This window comes from Carassius auratus, chromosome 13, assembly GCF_003368295.1.
Source record: "Carassius auratus strain Wakin chromosome 13, ASM336829v1, whole genome shotgun sequence".
In the NCBI taxonomy this organism is placed as follows: Eukaryota; Metazoa; Chordata; class Actinopteri; order Cypriniformes; family Cyprinidae; genus Carassius; species Carassius auratus.
Window position 1 is genome coordinate 542,109 of NC_039255.1, and position 17,506 is coordinate 559,614.

Below are 17,506 nucleotides of genomic sequence, written 5' to 3' on the forward strand. Positions count from 1 at the left end.
ACAAAAAAAGGCTACTGCTCAATTAATGTGTGATTTGAAAGCACTTTATAGTTAAGGAAAGCGTGGAAACTAGAAAGTTCTGACTTTTCAGCAATCATATTGAGGGAAGTTTGAAGTTTGAAAAATGTCTCCATTGTGTTGAGAAAATGCAGCACATTTTCAAACAGCAGCTGACAGTAGCTTTGTTAAAGAGAGTTATCTGTTCTTCCGTATCCATTCAAGTGCGCCTTTTTCAGTGAAAGTAACTTGAAAGTCTTGGCCGATGCTATCTACAGTCTATCTGCCAATCATATTTATGAAATAGCCATTCATTACTACAGTAAGGATTTTCCCAATGAAATGTCAAAAGTATTCTTTGTGTCTCACATCTGATATCGCACACTCGCATTCTTAAACAACTGCAACTCTCACACTGACGTCATATAAATACCACTGCATCGAATCCACGCCTCTGCCCTTGATTTCTCAACAAACCGTTCAAAACACTGGCACAAACTGATCATCTCACAGCTGTGAACTAACCGATGATACATGTCTATTTCCAACGTCAAGTAAGCGAAGCTGAGAAGTTTACATCTGTCATAAAGCATTTCTGAGTGGAAAAAAATTATGAATGCATTTACAAAGATAAATGACTCTCTAATGAGACAGATTTCACTGATAACAATGGAACTAATAATTATGTACAGAAATGTGTGTTCTGCCAGATTCAAACCAGTTGTGCACTTAAAGGGGTCATATGATACTTTTTTAAGGGGAACAGAGTCACGTAACAGACAGTTACGTATATTCCTACATTACATTCAGGACAAACAACCAATGGAGAAGGGCCTCCTAAAGAAAGCAATATACTTTCATCATGAGAAGATGTAAACCAGATCTGACGATCTATACATTCAGCCCTGTTTTAGTACAGAAGCAGAAATCATAAAGTTGTTGCTTACAATGAGCGAAAATCTCTTCCCACCATTACATCAATCAGTGAGAACAGCAGTCTGGTAAAAGTTTATTTTCATATCAAATCTTGATCAGAATTGGCCATGATGGGTGTTTCTGAGACACTTCAATTGCCAGTTGAATGACATGGGAGGCTGTTCAGTCTAAACACATTCCCAAAAGTATGGCTAAATCTATCAGACGGGCTGTAAAACTGCCTGTCACCACTGCAATATAATCAAGGATGGGGCCACTGTACCCTTGCCAATGTCCCTGACTGTAGAAAAAAAAAAAAAACCTGACAGTCTACAAAATAAAAAAATCACAAGCACTTTCTCAGTTTCTCATCGGATCCATTATATACAAGCTGTCCAGAAAACAGGCATATGCAAGTATTATAAAAGTAAAGTGCTCGGTCCTGAACTATGCTCTTGAATAAAAATACAATTATAAACAAAAAAACAAGTAACCCCTTTTCAAAAAACACCATGGTACAATATTTATACTTATGTCCTGCAGTAAATGCGTTTCGAAAATGAGAATGCATTAAGTTTTATTGTATTATGAGCCATTTAATGATTCATTGAGTTCCTCTTTTCATCGACTATGGGATTTTACTTATACTTCAGTCTTATGCTGAAACTCCTGCACACATTTAACAAAAAAAATAAATTGAAACACATTTTGGTTTTAAATGTAGTATTCTCTAGAAAAAAGGTAAAAAAAAAAATAATTAAATAAAAAACACATCTCTTTATAATTCATAGGATGTTTGTTAATCCAGCTGTTAAAGTCTTAAAATATTAACAGAAAAAATAAAACCGATACTTATAAGAAACCTCCCAAGAACAAGTCTTAGCAGACTTTCTAAAATAAGTCAGAAGGTGTTTTTATTATTATTATTATTTTAAATGTATAATATATAAAAAATATAAAAAAATCATGATAGCCTGGAGTCTTTTCATGATGTAACAGAATTCCTGTCTCTGACTGAATAAAATATATGTCTCCAATAAGGTTTCAGAACAGATCTCAAAACTCACATGCTGTGGTAATATCTGCCAAACCAAAGCAATATAAACTTTAATATTTTTCTAAATGTTCTAAGACGACATGATCAGAGCAATACTACATACATTAAGAGTTTTGCATTCTTACATTATGGCAATAGTCTCATTTGCTTCATTCTAAAAAACTCTTCGATAATCGTGTCTTTTGGCAATATTTCTGTGAACTTACAATTGAACTGGACATACCAGCGTGAACCAAGGATCAGATATGCTTTACGGTTTAGCAGGTGAGGCTGACAGATGCATGCCTGACCTCAGAAGACGCTAATATGTGACAGCAGTGAGAATGACTGAGAATATGTGCACCTTGCTGAGCATTTGGTTTCGACAACATGTCACGACAACTCTTAGTTACGTTTGATTCATTGGGGATCCGATCCAAACTATTTCATTTCTGGTTCCTCACTGTTGTGTAACAATGCTATTCTGTACCGGGACGGACAAATAGAATGTGAGAACTGGCTGCCTTTCAATTGAAGACTGTGAATTTAAAGTGAATTTGCAAAGCTGCACGCAATGCCAAATTTGAATTTCATGAGGTTGAATTCAGTGAAATTCAAAAAATATTCTAGGAGTGACAACCAAGTACAAAACTAATGAAGTTGAGCGACAAATCCATATAAAAGCATCAAGTCTGCTTTTTTATAAAACTCTGATATTGTTAAATATGATTTTTGTACACACATTGACAAACAACTAACATCAATCACCTAATTCCACCACAAAATCTTCACCACAATCTTTTCAGATAACTTCCTTAAACTAAATGGACATAAAAAAAATTTGAACGTTCAAAGAAACACAATTCCATCACTAATTAAAATTAAAAATAATACACTGAATTAAATATCAATTTCTCAAGTAAAAATAGTTAAATATTTTCTTATAATAATTAATTATTTACAAAATTGTATAGCATAGTTCAATCAATTAAAAGTTTTAATTGTAATTAAAAACATTTACACAAATAAGTGTTATTTCAAACATTAAATATTCATAAGGATGTATTACCAATTAGATATTATCAATAATATATCCAAAAACACACCATATGTTACATGTTTCAGCTACAACAAATAATGCATGATTCTAGCAACATCTAGTTCACAGTGCATAATTCTGGTTCTTTACTGTAAGCTACTCTGTGTGAGGGTTTACCAAGACAGCCCATTGTTCACTAATGAGATTCAGATAAACTGTTTTAGAGGTTCTGCATCAGCTCATAATTACAGTTCACTCTCTGTGATGCACAAAGTGCCACCCTATGCTCTCTAGGGGCCAAAGCAACACAAACTCTCTCTCTTTCTCTCTTCAAGTCAGTTGTGTTTTCTTTGGTCTAATCATGGTGAGATGCTTAAGAATTGGACATTCGTAATTACAGCGTGTTAAATTGCTCATCTGCATAAAGGGACGCAGATAATTATGCATGCAGTTCATTGCTACTGCAAACTCCTAACAAAGCTGCATTGGTTTCCAAGCTACAGCAAGTCTATGCAAATGTGTTTGTTTATTTACGCGTAACACAATCAAAGAGAACGTAGGAGAAAAGGAAGTGTTTGCTTTTTAGAAGTACTGACAGCATGGACCCAGACTCCACTGTAACCGTGACTTTGCAAGTAAACCATATATTAATAGCACGAAATGGAAATCAAATTGTGAATTCTCCTTGCGTTCAAGGTGATAAACTGAAGCTGTTTACCTTTTCGCCTGCAGTGCCCTCCCATCAGGCCAGGTTTACCCATTCAGCAGACGAAAACTAAACTAGATTCACTTTTGAGAAAATACATTTTCCAGTGCTGGCAGTGCAGTAAAATAATAGTGCTAAGGCTTAAGGAAAGCTTATATTTTAGGTTCTGGATCTGCAAAAAATTTTTTTTTAAATTAAGTAAGAGTGACTGACAGTGACTGAATCCTTAAAATGCCATGCTCATGGTTTTTAAAGATGTTTTGAGATAAATTTTACTGTTTTTAATAGTTTTACGTTTTATGACGTCTTTAAAAAAAGAGAAAAATACTATTTTTCAGTGGATTGCAGTGAACTGTAACCTAATGACTATGATCAGAAATATGAAAGAAAGAAAAAAACACTAAGAAAAGTTTGTAAAAAATAAATAAATAAATAATAAATACAGCACAATGTGCCATGTTAATATTTAGGACCTTTTCTGTATTTCATTTTCACAGATGTCCATAAACTTTATGGAAAACCAGTAATTTTCTGCATGGAAATTATAAATTTTTCAACAGATTTTTTTTTTTTCTCACAGTAAACAAATTCAAATGTCCCATTTTATGCTACTATAAAAATGTACATAATGTTTAATTATCTAGGCTGGTTTTACGATTTGTTAGAACTAAGCATATTGTCTAATTCACTCGCTTAAAAACGTTCAATCACTCGACAGCCTTAAAATATAATATATAAAATACAGAGAGTTCAAAGACTGAAATGATCTAAAAAAAAAAACTTAAACAGTTCGAGCTAAATAAAGGCAGTGAAGAAAAAAAGATTTTCAATTCAGTATTGCCTTGCATGAACTATTAAACCCCCCCCAAAAAACGATTTCTACTAAACAAAAGATCATATCAGTTTAGTACCTTAATATTTTGACAGCCTAAACTCCCAGATGTCTTCAGTCAGAGTCGGTTAAACTTCAAACAACCTGCATAGCCCATCTCCAGCAGCTGTAGCAATTCCAGTAAGTAATTCCCTTCAATCAAAACTTTTTCTCTCACAAAGCACCACTTCGATTAAGACTCTAGAAGTGAACAGCTCAGTCCGATACAAAGCATGTGACGCCACAAATCTGCACACTTTGTCCCCTGTGGTCTGTCAGCATCTAATCCCAAATGACTGATGGAAAAAAAAAAACTATCACAGTAATCTAATTTCAGGTCTCTTGAGACACCCTAGAATAAAATAAACCTTTCAAGCAGATTATATGCATCCTGTGAAGATCCACTGGCAGACAAAAAACATGCTTTCATGAAATGTCTCCTCAAACTGAATGGAATAGCACTGTGAAGTGAGCTATCAGACCTATAATATATGTGAAGAACCTATTAGAACAGTAACAGAAACTCTATTTGGAAGCCACTTACTAGTTCTAAGATGCTATTCAAAGTCTTCTAGACAACCTACACTCTCTTCAAAAATTTCAAAAACAACATTTATCCACACAGACTCATCTTGCTGCCAGAAAGACCATCAAGATCAGGAGATCCAGCTATACCCCCATCACCCAGAAGAAAGCAACTGACTTCATTTTCAGCAGAAAAAACACCAAATGCTGTGGCAATATTGGACAAATACAGCTCTCACGGTTCATCAGTAGGCTTGTTTCCATAACACTTCAAATTCTGCAAATTGAAAATGCGAATTGAAAATACGCTGAAATGGAAATGCATCAATTTCGCAAAAAAAAAAAAGTTTTTCGCTTGCATGAGGATGCGAAAAAGGAATAATTAGCAAAACTGCAATAGAAAAAAAAACATATATATATATATATATTATTTTTTGCATTTACAGGTCACATGGCGTATGCAAAAAGTTATGTGATCATTCTTCAATGTAATATAACCTCCAAGAAACACTTCATACGTTGCCACTCTCCAGTATAAGAGGCTTTCCCTACCATTCATGCTTAGACAGTTTACACTGCACACATCTGTGTTGCAGTGTGGCTCTGATATGACCACTGAAGTTGTTTGCGGTCTCTCTAGTCAATGCTTGTTTATTCCAGCCACGCCACGCACATTTCTGAAGTGGCTCTCTGTGTGGTTTCTGTAAATATACATGCATATGCCTCCTTTGAATAAATATAGCCAAAATCCATATAACTTGTAATAATATTTTATAATATTACCGTTTTTTTTTATTAAACAAAAATGCAGCCTTGGTGAGCATAAGACACTTTCAAAAACGATTTTTTTTTTTTTTAAATCTCACTGAGCCCCTAACCTGGGACTGCTATATGCAAAGAATATTAGTCAAAATAAGGTATTTTTGAAGGCAGCACTGACATGAAGATGATATCTTTAAATAACTGTTTCACTGGGTTTTTAAAACCGTTTTGTAGTGAAATATCACTGATTACTTACACTTCTAGAGATGCTATTTTCAAGTGGTTTGACTTATCCTGTAGGGTGTTACAGCTCACTTGTTTTACAGCTCACCAAAATTATTTCATGAGAGATCTACAAGGCTACAAAACATCTGCAGCGTAATACCAGAATTCGTTTACCACCTGTCACACAGTACAGTGAAATTCACAGGAATGCTTTCGCAATTTCTGCAGCTATCCTGCTGAAATACATTTATGACACCCTGCATGTTACGCTAAAAGTCTAACGGTGACGATTGCAGATTGTGGACCTATTATTACCCATGAAGACACTGGAAATGAACTAATGATAGACTAATGATTTCTCAAGTACATTGAGATGATACAAATCTGTTAGTGTGACATCAATCTTAGAGCGGGATAGAGCTGAAAGCCTCCGTTAACATACTCACACCACAGCCATGCCACTCAAAATACCATACCTTCTCTCTTAACGGCCATTCTGTCTTTTCCTGAATCCCCCCAGAGAAGACATGGCAGGTAGGTGTGTTGGAGGACAATCCCGTATTGACATATTAAGTAGTGGATTTTGAGGTCTAGTGCTCCGAACTCCCGCAACACCATTGCAGCTGTCTGGGGCTCTTTGTAACACACTGGCCAGCAGCTGCAGAGCCGGATAAAATTACTTGATAATTGGGAGGCTACAAGCTCAAGACCCACAGTAACCTTGTTTTACTTGCCTGAGAACATTAGAGTCAAGGTTAATAGAGTAAAACTACTGCAAGTCTGTGGTCCACGTGTAGTACTAGCAGGAATATTCAGAGGATGCTGTGGGATATTGTCTTTGAGCAAGGACGGGACCCACTACAATAAAGAACACAAATAAATACATAAAAAATAAAGAAAAGCACAAACTAATATACAAACTAAAATAAAATAAATAATACAAACTATTGAAAAAAAACTAATATAGAATCTAGAATAAATAAATGAAATCGAATAGATAATACAAACTACTATACAAAACTAAATTATGAACAGAAAACATGGCTTTATTTAATTGTTTATGATTTTGCAGTATAGAAAAGAATTACTCCCCTTTAAAATAATCACATTTTGTTGCTTTGCAGCCTGAAATGAAGACTGACACAGTGTTTGTTTTATCAAGCTGTATTTCCTCAGCGCAACTTAAGTGAAAGACATAACAACAATATGTAACAATAATAATAATAATAATTAAAAAAACAGAATCACTGAGTTGGACAAAGGTTCACCCCCTGGTGTCAGTATTTTGTTGAATCACCTTTTGCTTTAATTACAGACTTTAGTCTGTTGGGAGATGTCTCTACTAACTTTGTACATCTAGACTGCAATATTTACCCTCTCTTCTTTGCAGAACTGCTCAAGTTCATTTAAATTTGATGGTGAGCATTTGTGGACTGCAGTCTTCAAGTCATTCCACAGATTTTCAGTGGGGTTAAAGTCTGGGCTCTGACTAGGCCATGCAAGGACATACACATCTTTCTCCTTCAATCACTGTGTGCTCAGTTTTGCTGAGTGCTTTGGGTCATTGTCATGTTGGAAAGTAAACCTTCTTCCCATTGACAACTTTATCAAGAATTTGACAATTTTTTTGCTCCATCCATGTTTCCTTCTATCCTAACAAGTGCTCCAGTCCCTGCTGCAGAGAAACACCACCATAACAGAATATCACCACCTCCATGCTTTAGTGGAGGAATGCTGTTATTTGGATGGTGAGCTGTACTGGATTTCTAACAGACACATTGTCTGGTCCTGAGACCAAATAATGCAATTTTAGTCTCATGACTAAATGACTTCTGAACATGACTTCTGCCTCAGAACCTTCAAGTCATGACTGCATGTGGTCTTTCTTGTAGATTTTTTTTTTTCTTGCAACCCTCCCATACAACTGTGGAGAATTTTTTGATGGAGTCTGGAGCAAGGTCCTAATCCAGGGAGGGTCAGTGTTGTGCCAAATACCTTCCACTTCTTAAAAACAGACTTCACTGTGTTTCAAGGCATTGATGAAGTCTTTGAAATGTTTTTGTATCCATCTTTTGCCTGTCCACAACTTTATCTCAGGGTCTTTTGACAGTGCGTTGCCACTCATAGTTGATTGTTTGCTTTAGTTTGCTTCAGTTGCACTACAAAGGCCCTGAAATGCTTCAGAAAATCTATTTTCATGCTAAACTAATCAAAATGATTAATGACCAAGCTGATCATGGTTGAAAGTCAAATGGCTTTTTGTGAGCCAATGAGAAGGTGAGTACAGTAGCTACAACTGAGTTTACAAGTCATTTTTAGGAGGGAGATGATACTTTTTCCAACTCAATTCTTTTTTTAATTTTTCTTTTTTCTGACAGTTGGTGTTATATCTTGCACTTGGATATTGTAAGTTGCAAACAGTAGAGTAAATACAGCTGGATATTTTTTTTTTAAATAAACATTTATAATATTAAAGGGGGCTGATTATTTTCTATACAAAATGTATTTACTAAACATACACAAACTAAGATAAACTAATAAATAAAGAAAGTAATACATAAACTAATATGCAAACTAGAATAAACAAACTATGACTATTTATCTGTTTATGGTTTTATTTATTAACTAATATACACAAACTAAAATCAATCAAAACTACTTTACAAATTAAAATAAAATGTAATAAATAATACAAACTAGTATGAAATCTAAAACTATGATTTTATTTATTAGTTTATGGTTTTATTTATTAAACAAATAAATGCAAACTAAAATAAGTAAACAAACAAATAATCTAAGAAGATCAACAAAAGAATATACACACTTAAAATACAAATATATTCAATATAACAATAACATTATAATTAAATAATTAATAAAAAAATTAAGATAATCTAGTGTTTTCTTTTAACTTTGTAATGTGCCAAACATACAGTATTTTACAGTGGAAGTATTTGGCTTGAGTGTTGAACTGAGGTGGGGCAGGAAAGAAATGATATAAAATAATAAAGAAATGTAATCAATTTAATACATTTAAATAATACAAAAAAACAACTTCCTATTTCCTTTTTAAACTATGGGGTCTATTAATCAAACCAGACTGACGCTTTCACCAAAAATCAACATTGAAACTTCCTAGATTGTAATCAGTTTACAAAGAATATTAGTAAGACTAAATGAATTGTGAGGCCATTAAAATAACTACTCCAGTTCATAAATAATTCAGGCATGCTGGTGATCCCCAAATTCAGGTTTGCTGGCCAAAAATCACTCATGTCATTTCGGTATCTACTTGAATCTTGGATTACAAGGAAAGCAAGCTCTTAGGAAGGCAATGTGATCTAGAAATCTCTAGATGTTGTCTAGGTCTACATCTCCATAAGAATAAAACCAGCCCAGGTAATTGCATTTTGTACATGCTGTGCATCAACTAGTATTAAGGATCTAGAAACGCTGGTTCACTCTATACAGAACACCTCATGCGATTAATCCCCTTCCCTCAATCCATGAAACATGATTGCGACTTGCAATTTTCATCGCTTGGTACAAACTCTTTCAAGAGACATGTTCGAACTGATCCACAAAAAGGCTTCTTGTGTAAGTCACTGCAATTAACCTTTGGGTGACATTCTGTAAGCTTAATAGCTCAGAACACTGTAATGGTCGGCCCCGACCTTGCAAATTGGAAGCATTTAATACTCTCTTTCTCTTTTGGGGTTAAAAGGTCAACATGTTCACAGTCAGAGACTATGACTCTCTTTCTGTTTCAAACAGATATAATTCACATTACTAATTTATCTATTTAATCACCTGGCTAGAATCACCAAAGTTTGTAATTATTATTTTTTTATTTAAAGCTTTTTGTAATTACACTTGAATGGTTGTTGGTTAGTAGTATTACAACATTAAGATTTGGCCAGATTTATACACCTTATGTTATATTGAACCACATTTCAATTAAGATAATTAGGTTGAAATACATAGTTCACAAACAATTGGATCACATTTGTCAAGTTTTATTATGCAACATATTATGAAAATTCAAGATAAGCATAACTGTTTTATAAAAATAATAATAATAATAATAATAATAATATATTTAAATATATATATATATATATATATATATATATATATATATATATATATATATATATATATATATATATATATATATATAAGCTATGTTAGCTATTATTATTATTAACAGCACAATTATTATTATAAGATAATATATAACTTCCAGAGTGCATGAAATAAATAAATATTATTTTTTATCAACTAAATACAGACCCTTTAGTACAAAGGAACAATATACAAGAAGCAGTGCAAGCCAAGTAATTCAATATAGTAAGAAACACTACCAGACAATTTATTAAATTTATCAGTTTTTTGGTAACTTTAGTAAGTAAATAAGTTTGAATGCAGTCTATAAATAGAATATATCATTTCCCCCCTTTTCCATTCACTGTGCTGCTGACTCACCGATCCTCCATGCCTCCATAATTTTGCATTTCTTTTATTCGAAGAAAAAAAAACCATCACCAAGAACAGTGTGCTGTTGACACATTACATTGCCAACATAAAGCTTAAAATGTCTGTTTGATACCCAGCTTGCTTGTCTATGATATTCAGATGTTTCTCTTTGAGAAAGCAATAACAGAACAGAACCAGCGGGAGACTCCAAAAAAATCACCAGCCTTAAAATGCATGTGCTTCGTTTATCTGTAATGCGTTTTTAGTTTCCAACATCCAAAAAATGTGGGTCAGTTTCTTCTCTCAGTGCTGGAGATGAGCCTTTTGGCTTAAATGTAATGTCAGAAACATGGGGATTAGATTCTCAGAAGCTTTTGTATTACGAGTTTAATGTAAATGTGGCAAATGCACAAAACAGGCTTATGTGACCACAACTTTTTATACAAAGAAGACACATGATGAAAATTTAAGTTTTGTGACTTATAGCTCATGTTTTTTTTTTTATGCCATCAATTAGCTTTAAAAAAAATCTAAAATAAAATGACTTTACTGGAGCCTAAACAATTATTATTATTATTATTATTATTTTCAAATAAAATGATTAATCTGAAACTGGCTAGCATTAGCAAATAGCAAATAGTTCACTACTAAACAAAGGATATTGACTATATAATCAGAAAAAATGCATTTGTCAAACAGTTTTATGGGGTCTTAAAATGAAAAATAAGTTGTTAAAATGAGCTTGCACAGATATTCATTACAATGTGTACAAAACTAAATGCCCACGTAGTCTTGTGGTAGTGGTAGTGCACAGCTACTAAATATTAGACTAATTATATCAACAAACCTTCATGGTATTTTCACTTTCATTGGTGTTTAATCACAGTAAACATTCAGCAAAGTCTTACAAGCAAATTGAATACCAATAAGGACAATAAATGAAGTGTCCAGTCTAGGGGTGTAAGAAAATATCGATACACGTTAGTACCGCAATATTTTGTTTGCCGATACTGTATCGATTCTCAAAAATGTATCGAATATCGATATTTAAAAAATATATATAATTCAAGATTCATGGCATTTGCTTAGTTTCAAGTTTATCTCCCGACCGCTAGATGGCCTTCATCGCTAAAAAAACCTGAGTGACAGTAAATTCTAGTATTAGAGCATGCCACTAATGTTATCATACCAACTGTAACATATACAGAATATTATTCAGTATAATGCACAAGGCTTCGTTTTTATATACATTATTGAATCCATATTTTTCAACTGTTTTATATACTGTACCCACTTAAATTAATTAATCTGACATCGTTTGAGATAAAGGTATCAAGCCAACTGTATTATATTCTTCATAATGCACAAGGCTTGGTTTTTTAGATTATGCTTTTATTGTTTTTACATTGTTTATTTTATTAAAGGATCCTGCAAGCACTTTAATTTATCGCCTTGAGCCATACTGCACAAAAAAGTGGTTCAATAACATTGAATGTTACAGGGACTGACTACTGCAAATGCAGATCCCACTGTGTTCTGGTTAAACAATTTTTATTTATTTATTGCCAAGGTTTGCATATGGTGGTGTAATGACAGCATTCCTTACAAAATATACTATTCCTAAAATAAGAAATATCCCAATATATCACATTGCTTACAGTATCGCAATGTATCACAATATATCGTATTTCAACCCCTGTATCGTGATACGTATCATATCGCCAGATTCTTGGCAATGCACAGCCCTAGTCCAGTCTGCTTTGACAATGAACACTGATGAATGAGCTAAGACAACAGCTAGAATACAAAAATGTAAAAACAATTGATTCTAGATGATAAATGCTAACAAAATAAAACCCCATGTGACCCCATGTGATTAGAAATCAAGTTTTAATGTATTTAGTCCATATCTGTGAGCTCTGAGGCCATTTAAGTTTGTCCAGAGTAAGCACTTTACTGTGTCCATGGACAAATATGCAAGAATATTTGATTTTAGATGAGAAAATGCCATCAAAATAATTGTCTAAAAGTCTTTAGCATGATTAAAACACTCCAAAAAGTTGACATCAGAGATGCTCACAAGTCTCTGAGCTAGAGTCCAAGTCAAGTCTCAAGTCTCTGAGCTAGAGTCCAAGTCAAGTCTCAAGTCTCTGAGCTAGAGTCCAAGTCAAGTCTCAAGTCTCTGAGCTAGAGTCCAAGTCAAGTCTCAAGTCTCTGAGCTAGAGTCCAAGTCAAGTCTCAAGTCTCTGAGCTAGAGTCCAAGTCAAGTCTCTGGTTATAATAAATGTTGCATCACGTACAGCGACCCATCCAAGCTGCTTAGAACACTGCATAGCTATATATAAGGAATTCAAAGCATGTAATATGTTATTATGACAACTCTATTTATTAGCATACAATATCAACTTTGATTTTGGTATATAATCAGTGTAAACAGGCTATTGCAACATGACAAAAACACCAAGAATGCTTTACTTTTAAGTTAATATCTGTATTTTGCATTTATGGATTCAGTAATGGCCTTCTGTCTGTCCTGGCTGTATAGCTGCACACCTCTTGTCTGGCTTAAGAATGAACAAAGCTACGCTGACTTATGTTATTCATACAATACCTACTCACAAATAAACATCAAAAACAAAGCCGGCTGCAATGAATTTCTGTGCAAAACAGCTTTTACTACTAACTCTTCCACACAAGAACATTGTTATCACACAAGAACATTTTGATAGAGAACCAAAAATATTTAAAGTAGATAAAATTAGAATAAATAAAATGGAAATGTCTACATACTATTACTACTGTAAACTTTGCAAATAGGACATCAGCCCCTTCAAGTCAATGAACAATAACAAAGTGGGCTGCAATGAATATCTGTGCAAAACGTCATGGCTCCGCTCCTACCCAATGACAGAGGCACGCAGGGTTTTTTCCACTGGAGTACTCACGTGAAGGATGCGTGCACAACTAATAACTAATATCATCACGCTATAAAGGGTTGGCCTGCGCTGGGTGCGCCCCTCCCCCTATAACTGTTCTGTCTCGCGGAGGAGCTCATTTGTGTGCATCTGTGTGAAACACGCGCTCTGAAACACGCATAGGAAAAAAGAGCGACAGAAAGAACGGCTCCCCTCCAGCCGTGACTCGGCTCCCATCATTCATGTTTATGAGCGGTTCAAAAGAATCGGTTCGTTCGCGAACGTCACAACTCAGCGAGCTCATCTGACGTTTACTAAAAATTAACATTGTTCACGAGTCCCGGCGCTCGAGTCCGAGTCGAGTCTGAAGTCTTTCGAGGACGAGTCTCAAGTCGAGTCTCAAGTCACTGTTTGTGCGACTTAAGTCGCACTCGAGTCCGAGTCTCAAACTCGAGTCCCCATCTCTGGTTGACATAAGCTTTTATAAGACCAAAATGACTTATTCACTGCAAACAATGTAGTTTCTTTGTCCAATTAAATGCTTTCTAGAATGAAAATGTCCCTTTGCCTTATACTATCACTTACATAGGCAACAAATTAAGTGTGTCCAGACAGTTCTGACACTAAGCACTGATTAACAACCGCCCTACCATGACAAGACGAAAGTCAGAAGACAGATATGTAAGAATGTTTCATTCTAAAATAGTACAATGGAAAACAAAATTCCCTGTGATGACCTATTGACTTTAAACTACTGCAAATGGAGATTTGAGTCTCCGACAAGCGTTAAACCTGATCCTAGAATATCCCATGGGATTGCCCACTTATTCCACAGGAGCTGTGTAGCATTCCAACCCTGACAACATGAGAACCTGAGCATGAACATCTATAGTGAGCCACAAAGAAGGAAAACAACAGCCTAGAGTGTCATGAAATGCTGAATTAGCCAATTATCCAGCCTGTCAACTGTAACAATACTTGAGATTCCACTAGCCCCAAAAAATGATTTTATCAAACTCAGAGGCCCCTACGAAACAATACAATACACTTTCACCTTCAGCAGACCTCTATTAAAATGTTGCATTCGTAGCACTGATACGATGACTTGGAAATGCATCATAAATTCAATATGTCCTTGAAATAAAATGTCATGTTCTTGTTCCAAAAGTAATTACTAGTTCCATTTTCTATTAGATAAAGAAAATACTGCATCATATTTGAGGTCAATAAATTAATGCAAGACACATTTAGTTTGACATTGACCAGTCATTTCCACGGGAATCAATTTGACATCTGAAGCAGCAGGCAACACCAAATGCCACAACACGAATTCATGGGTTAACACCTACTGCAATAAGCTTTGTTGCTCAAACAGAGCAATTAAGTGAAGAAAAGAAATTTGTCTGATCAATTTTTATATGCAGTCTACTATTCCAGTTTCAACAAAGGCTACGGTAATGCAACTGCTGTGCAGAATAATAATAAAAATAAAAAAATCAATAAAACCACAGTCTCATTTCCTGCTGGATTTGGGGGGGGGGCACTATTTTGGCAGCAGCTGCATTAATTATGTAGAAAGAAAAGCAGAAGATAGTCCTATAGGAGTTTCATTTATTGGCTGCTTTTTCTCAAAAGGTATTCTGAAGTTTCCACCCCAAACTAAGCAACAGCTTCTTGTCAAGAAATGTCTCTATTCCAAAACACAACAAACTAATTAGGCTAATGACCATTTGTCCTCAACAAACATATCATCAGCTGTTCATCTGTATGGATTCCAAACATTCTTGCAGTGGCTTGAATCTCTATGTGACACAAGGAAGGGAACATGGCATGCTTTACAGAGAAGCCAAAAATCTGGATAATAACATTATATTATAATTTCCAAAAAACAACAACAAAAACTAAAGCCTACTACAAATTATATATAGGCGAACATTTAAAGTTATTGAAAAATCATGAGAAGAAAACTGCCATAAAGCAATTTTAGAAACCTGTTCTAAAAAAAACAGAGTGTACGTTGTAATGCACATGCACTCGGAAAAATCTATGAAATGTCAATAAACAAAGAACTAAGCAATTTTGTGTTATTAAAGAACAAAAAATAATAATAAAATAAAATCAATGTGTGACGTTGATGAAACCAATTCCTTACCATGTCTCCTTTATCTCCCTTTTGTCCAGAATGTCCTGCCAAACCCGGAAGCCCTTGATCCCCCTTTCAAATACACATAAGTCACATTATGCAATGTTAATATGTTAAATCAGCTCTCTGTATCAGGTCTAAAATGCTGTGATCAAAATTCAAAGAGCAGTCTAAAGCCTGAACTCTGGCTCTTTGTACTTCAGAAGAGATTAGCTGAACGTCGCCCACTGATGAAGTGCATGTCTGTGCCCAAACACCCCCTTATTTGTGCTAAATTGCTTCTAATAAGCTTTTATTTCTGCCTCTGGCTGTCATCCAGGTATACAGACTGCCATAAATGTGCTTTAATTGGCCATTCATTTTGCATGCGGCATTACCTCAGGATCCATTGTGGAGCACTAACTCGCTCATTTAAAAAATGCCTATATGGTTTAACTTTACCTTCAGAGTAGGACAGTGGCATTGGTCGGTGGGCAGCTGGGCTGGCATTGACAGCATTCTGTGGAGGTATCCTGTGACCATTGGGGCCGCTGTGGGGTTGTGGGTCACTACAGGTTCACACTGGTCAGATTAAAAATAAAAACATGGACTACTGTTAAAGTCTTAAAATATAGACCAAGATAATCAATTATCCACTTGGAATTCCTTGAAGATGGGATTTATGGAGATTTTCTACATTATGCATGCATAATATACGCATACAAATCTTCTTGTGAAATCCATAACTCTGGCAAACTGAGCTACATAACATATATCATTTGGTTCTGTAAGTTATTAATATGATCAAAGATGTGGGCAAAAAAATAACTGCATTAGAGCTCAACTTTAATGACTTTGGCAGCAGCATTTGCAAACTTTCTTCAGCATAATTTGTTTAAATACTTTTGGTGAACCAAAAGTGCAAGAAAATTAATTTAAAAGTCTGTCAAGAATTGCAAAAATACACAACCGTTCAAAAGTTTGGGTTCATTTATTTAAGTAAAAACTGTATTATTGTGAAACATCACAATTTAAAATAAGTTTTTGTTTTAATACTTTTCAAAATGTAATTAATTTCGTTTTTTTGAAAAAAAAAAAAATTCAGCAGCCATTTCTTAAGTGTCACACGATCTTTCACAACTCATTCTAATATGCTGATGTATTGATCAAGAACCATTTCTTACTATCATCAATGTTGAAAAAAGTTGATTGCAAACTATAAACTGCAGCCCCTGAAGATTGGGGTGGCATTACGCGACCACCCCAATGGCCATTTGGACCATTCCACTTCCATGTGGAAAATACTAAGGAAACATTATCTCAAATGCTAAGAGGGGGATTAGCACACAACTGTAGAGACCATGTATCAATTACAGCACTGAGCAGGAATGTGGATTTTCTCTAATCCATTCGTTTAAGACAGAATGTTGCCTTTAATTAATCAGAAATTATTGACCAGAGCAACTCGAGCTTAAAGGATGGCCTCAAGGGCTTTGTCCACAGTGAAAAAGATTGATCCAAGAACAATACATGCTATGGCTCTATTCCAAAATCTACATCTTTGCTTACGTGGATGGCATTTTAATATAGGTTCAAAAGGTAGAATAAAAGGCCAAATTCAAAGGCAGAATTGCAAGTATCCTTTGCAGAGAAGGAAATCCCATGATGCACTGCAGTGAGATGATTCAACTTAAAACTTAAGTCTGTTTCTCAAACAAAACTATCATACGGCTTCAGAAAATATGGAATAGAACGCAAATAGACTACTTTTATAGTGTTTTTCTACGTTCTTTTGGAAACTTGAATATACAAAATGTACTTAATCCAATTCTGTGCACAATGTATTTTTATGCTTATTCGTATATATCAAATGATCTGCTGAGCAATATGTTAACAACAAATTCTATCAAAATCAAT

General features: G+C 34.6%; 1 protein-coding gene across 3 annotated transcripts in view; it reads right to left on the bottom strand.

Moving 5' to 3' along the window:
* col19a1 (collagen, type XIX, alpha 1) overlaps nucleotides 1-17,506 on the bottom strand; it is a 42,206-nt gene that overhangs the window by 10,378 nt on the left and 14,322 nt on the right. For all 3 annotated transcript variants that reach the window (XM_026277701.1, XM_026277702.1, XM_026277700.1), the window contains 2 exons: nucleotides 16,052-16,171; nucleotides 15,620-15,682 (listed from right to left, as the gene is read on the bottom strand). In XM_026277701.1, the coding sequence (XP_026133486.1) occupies nucleotides 15,620-15,682; nucleotides 16,052-16,171 (183 nt within the window). The remainder of the gene's footprint in view (nucleotides 1-15,619; nucleotides 15,683-16,051; nucleotides 16,172-17,506) is intronic.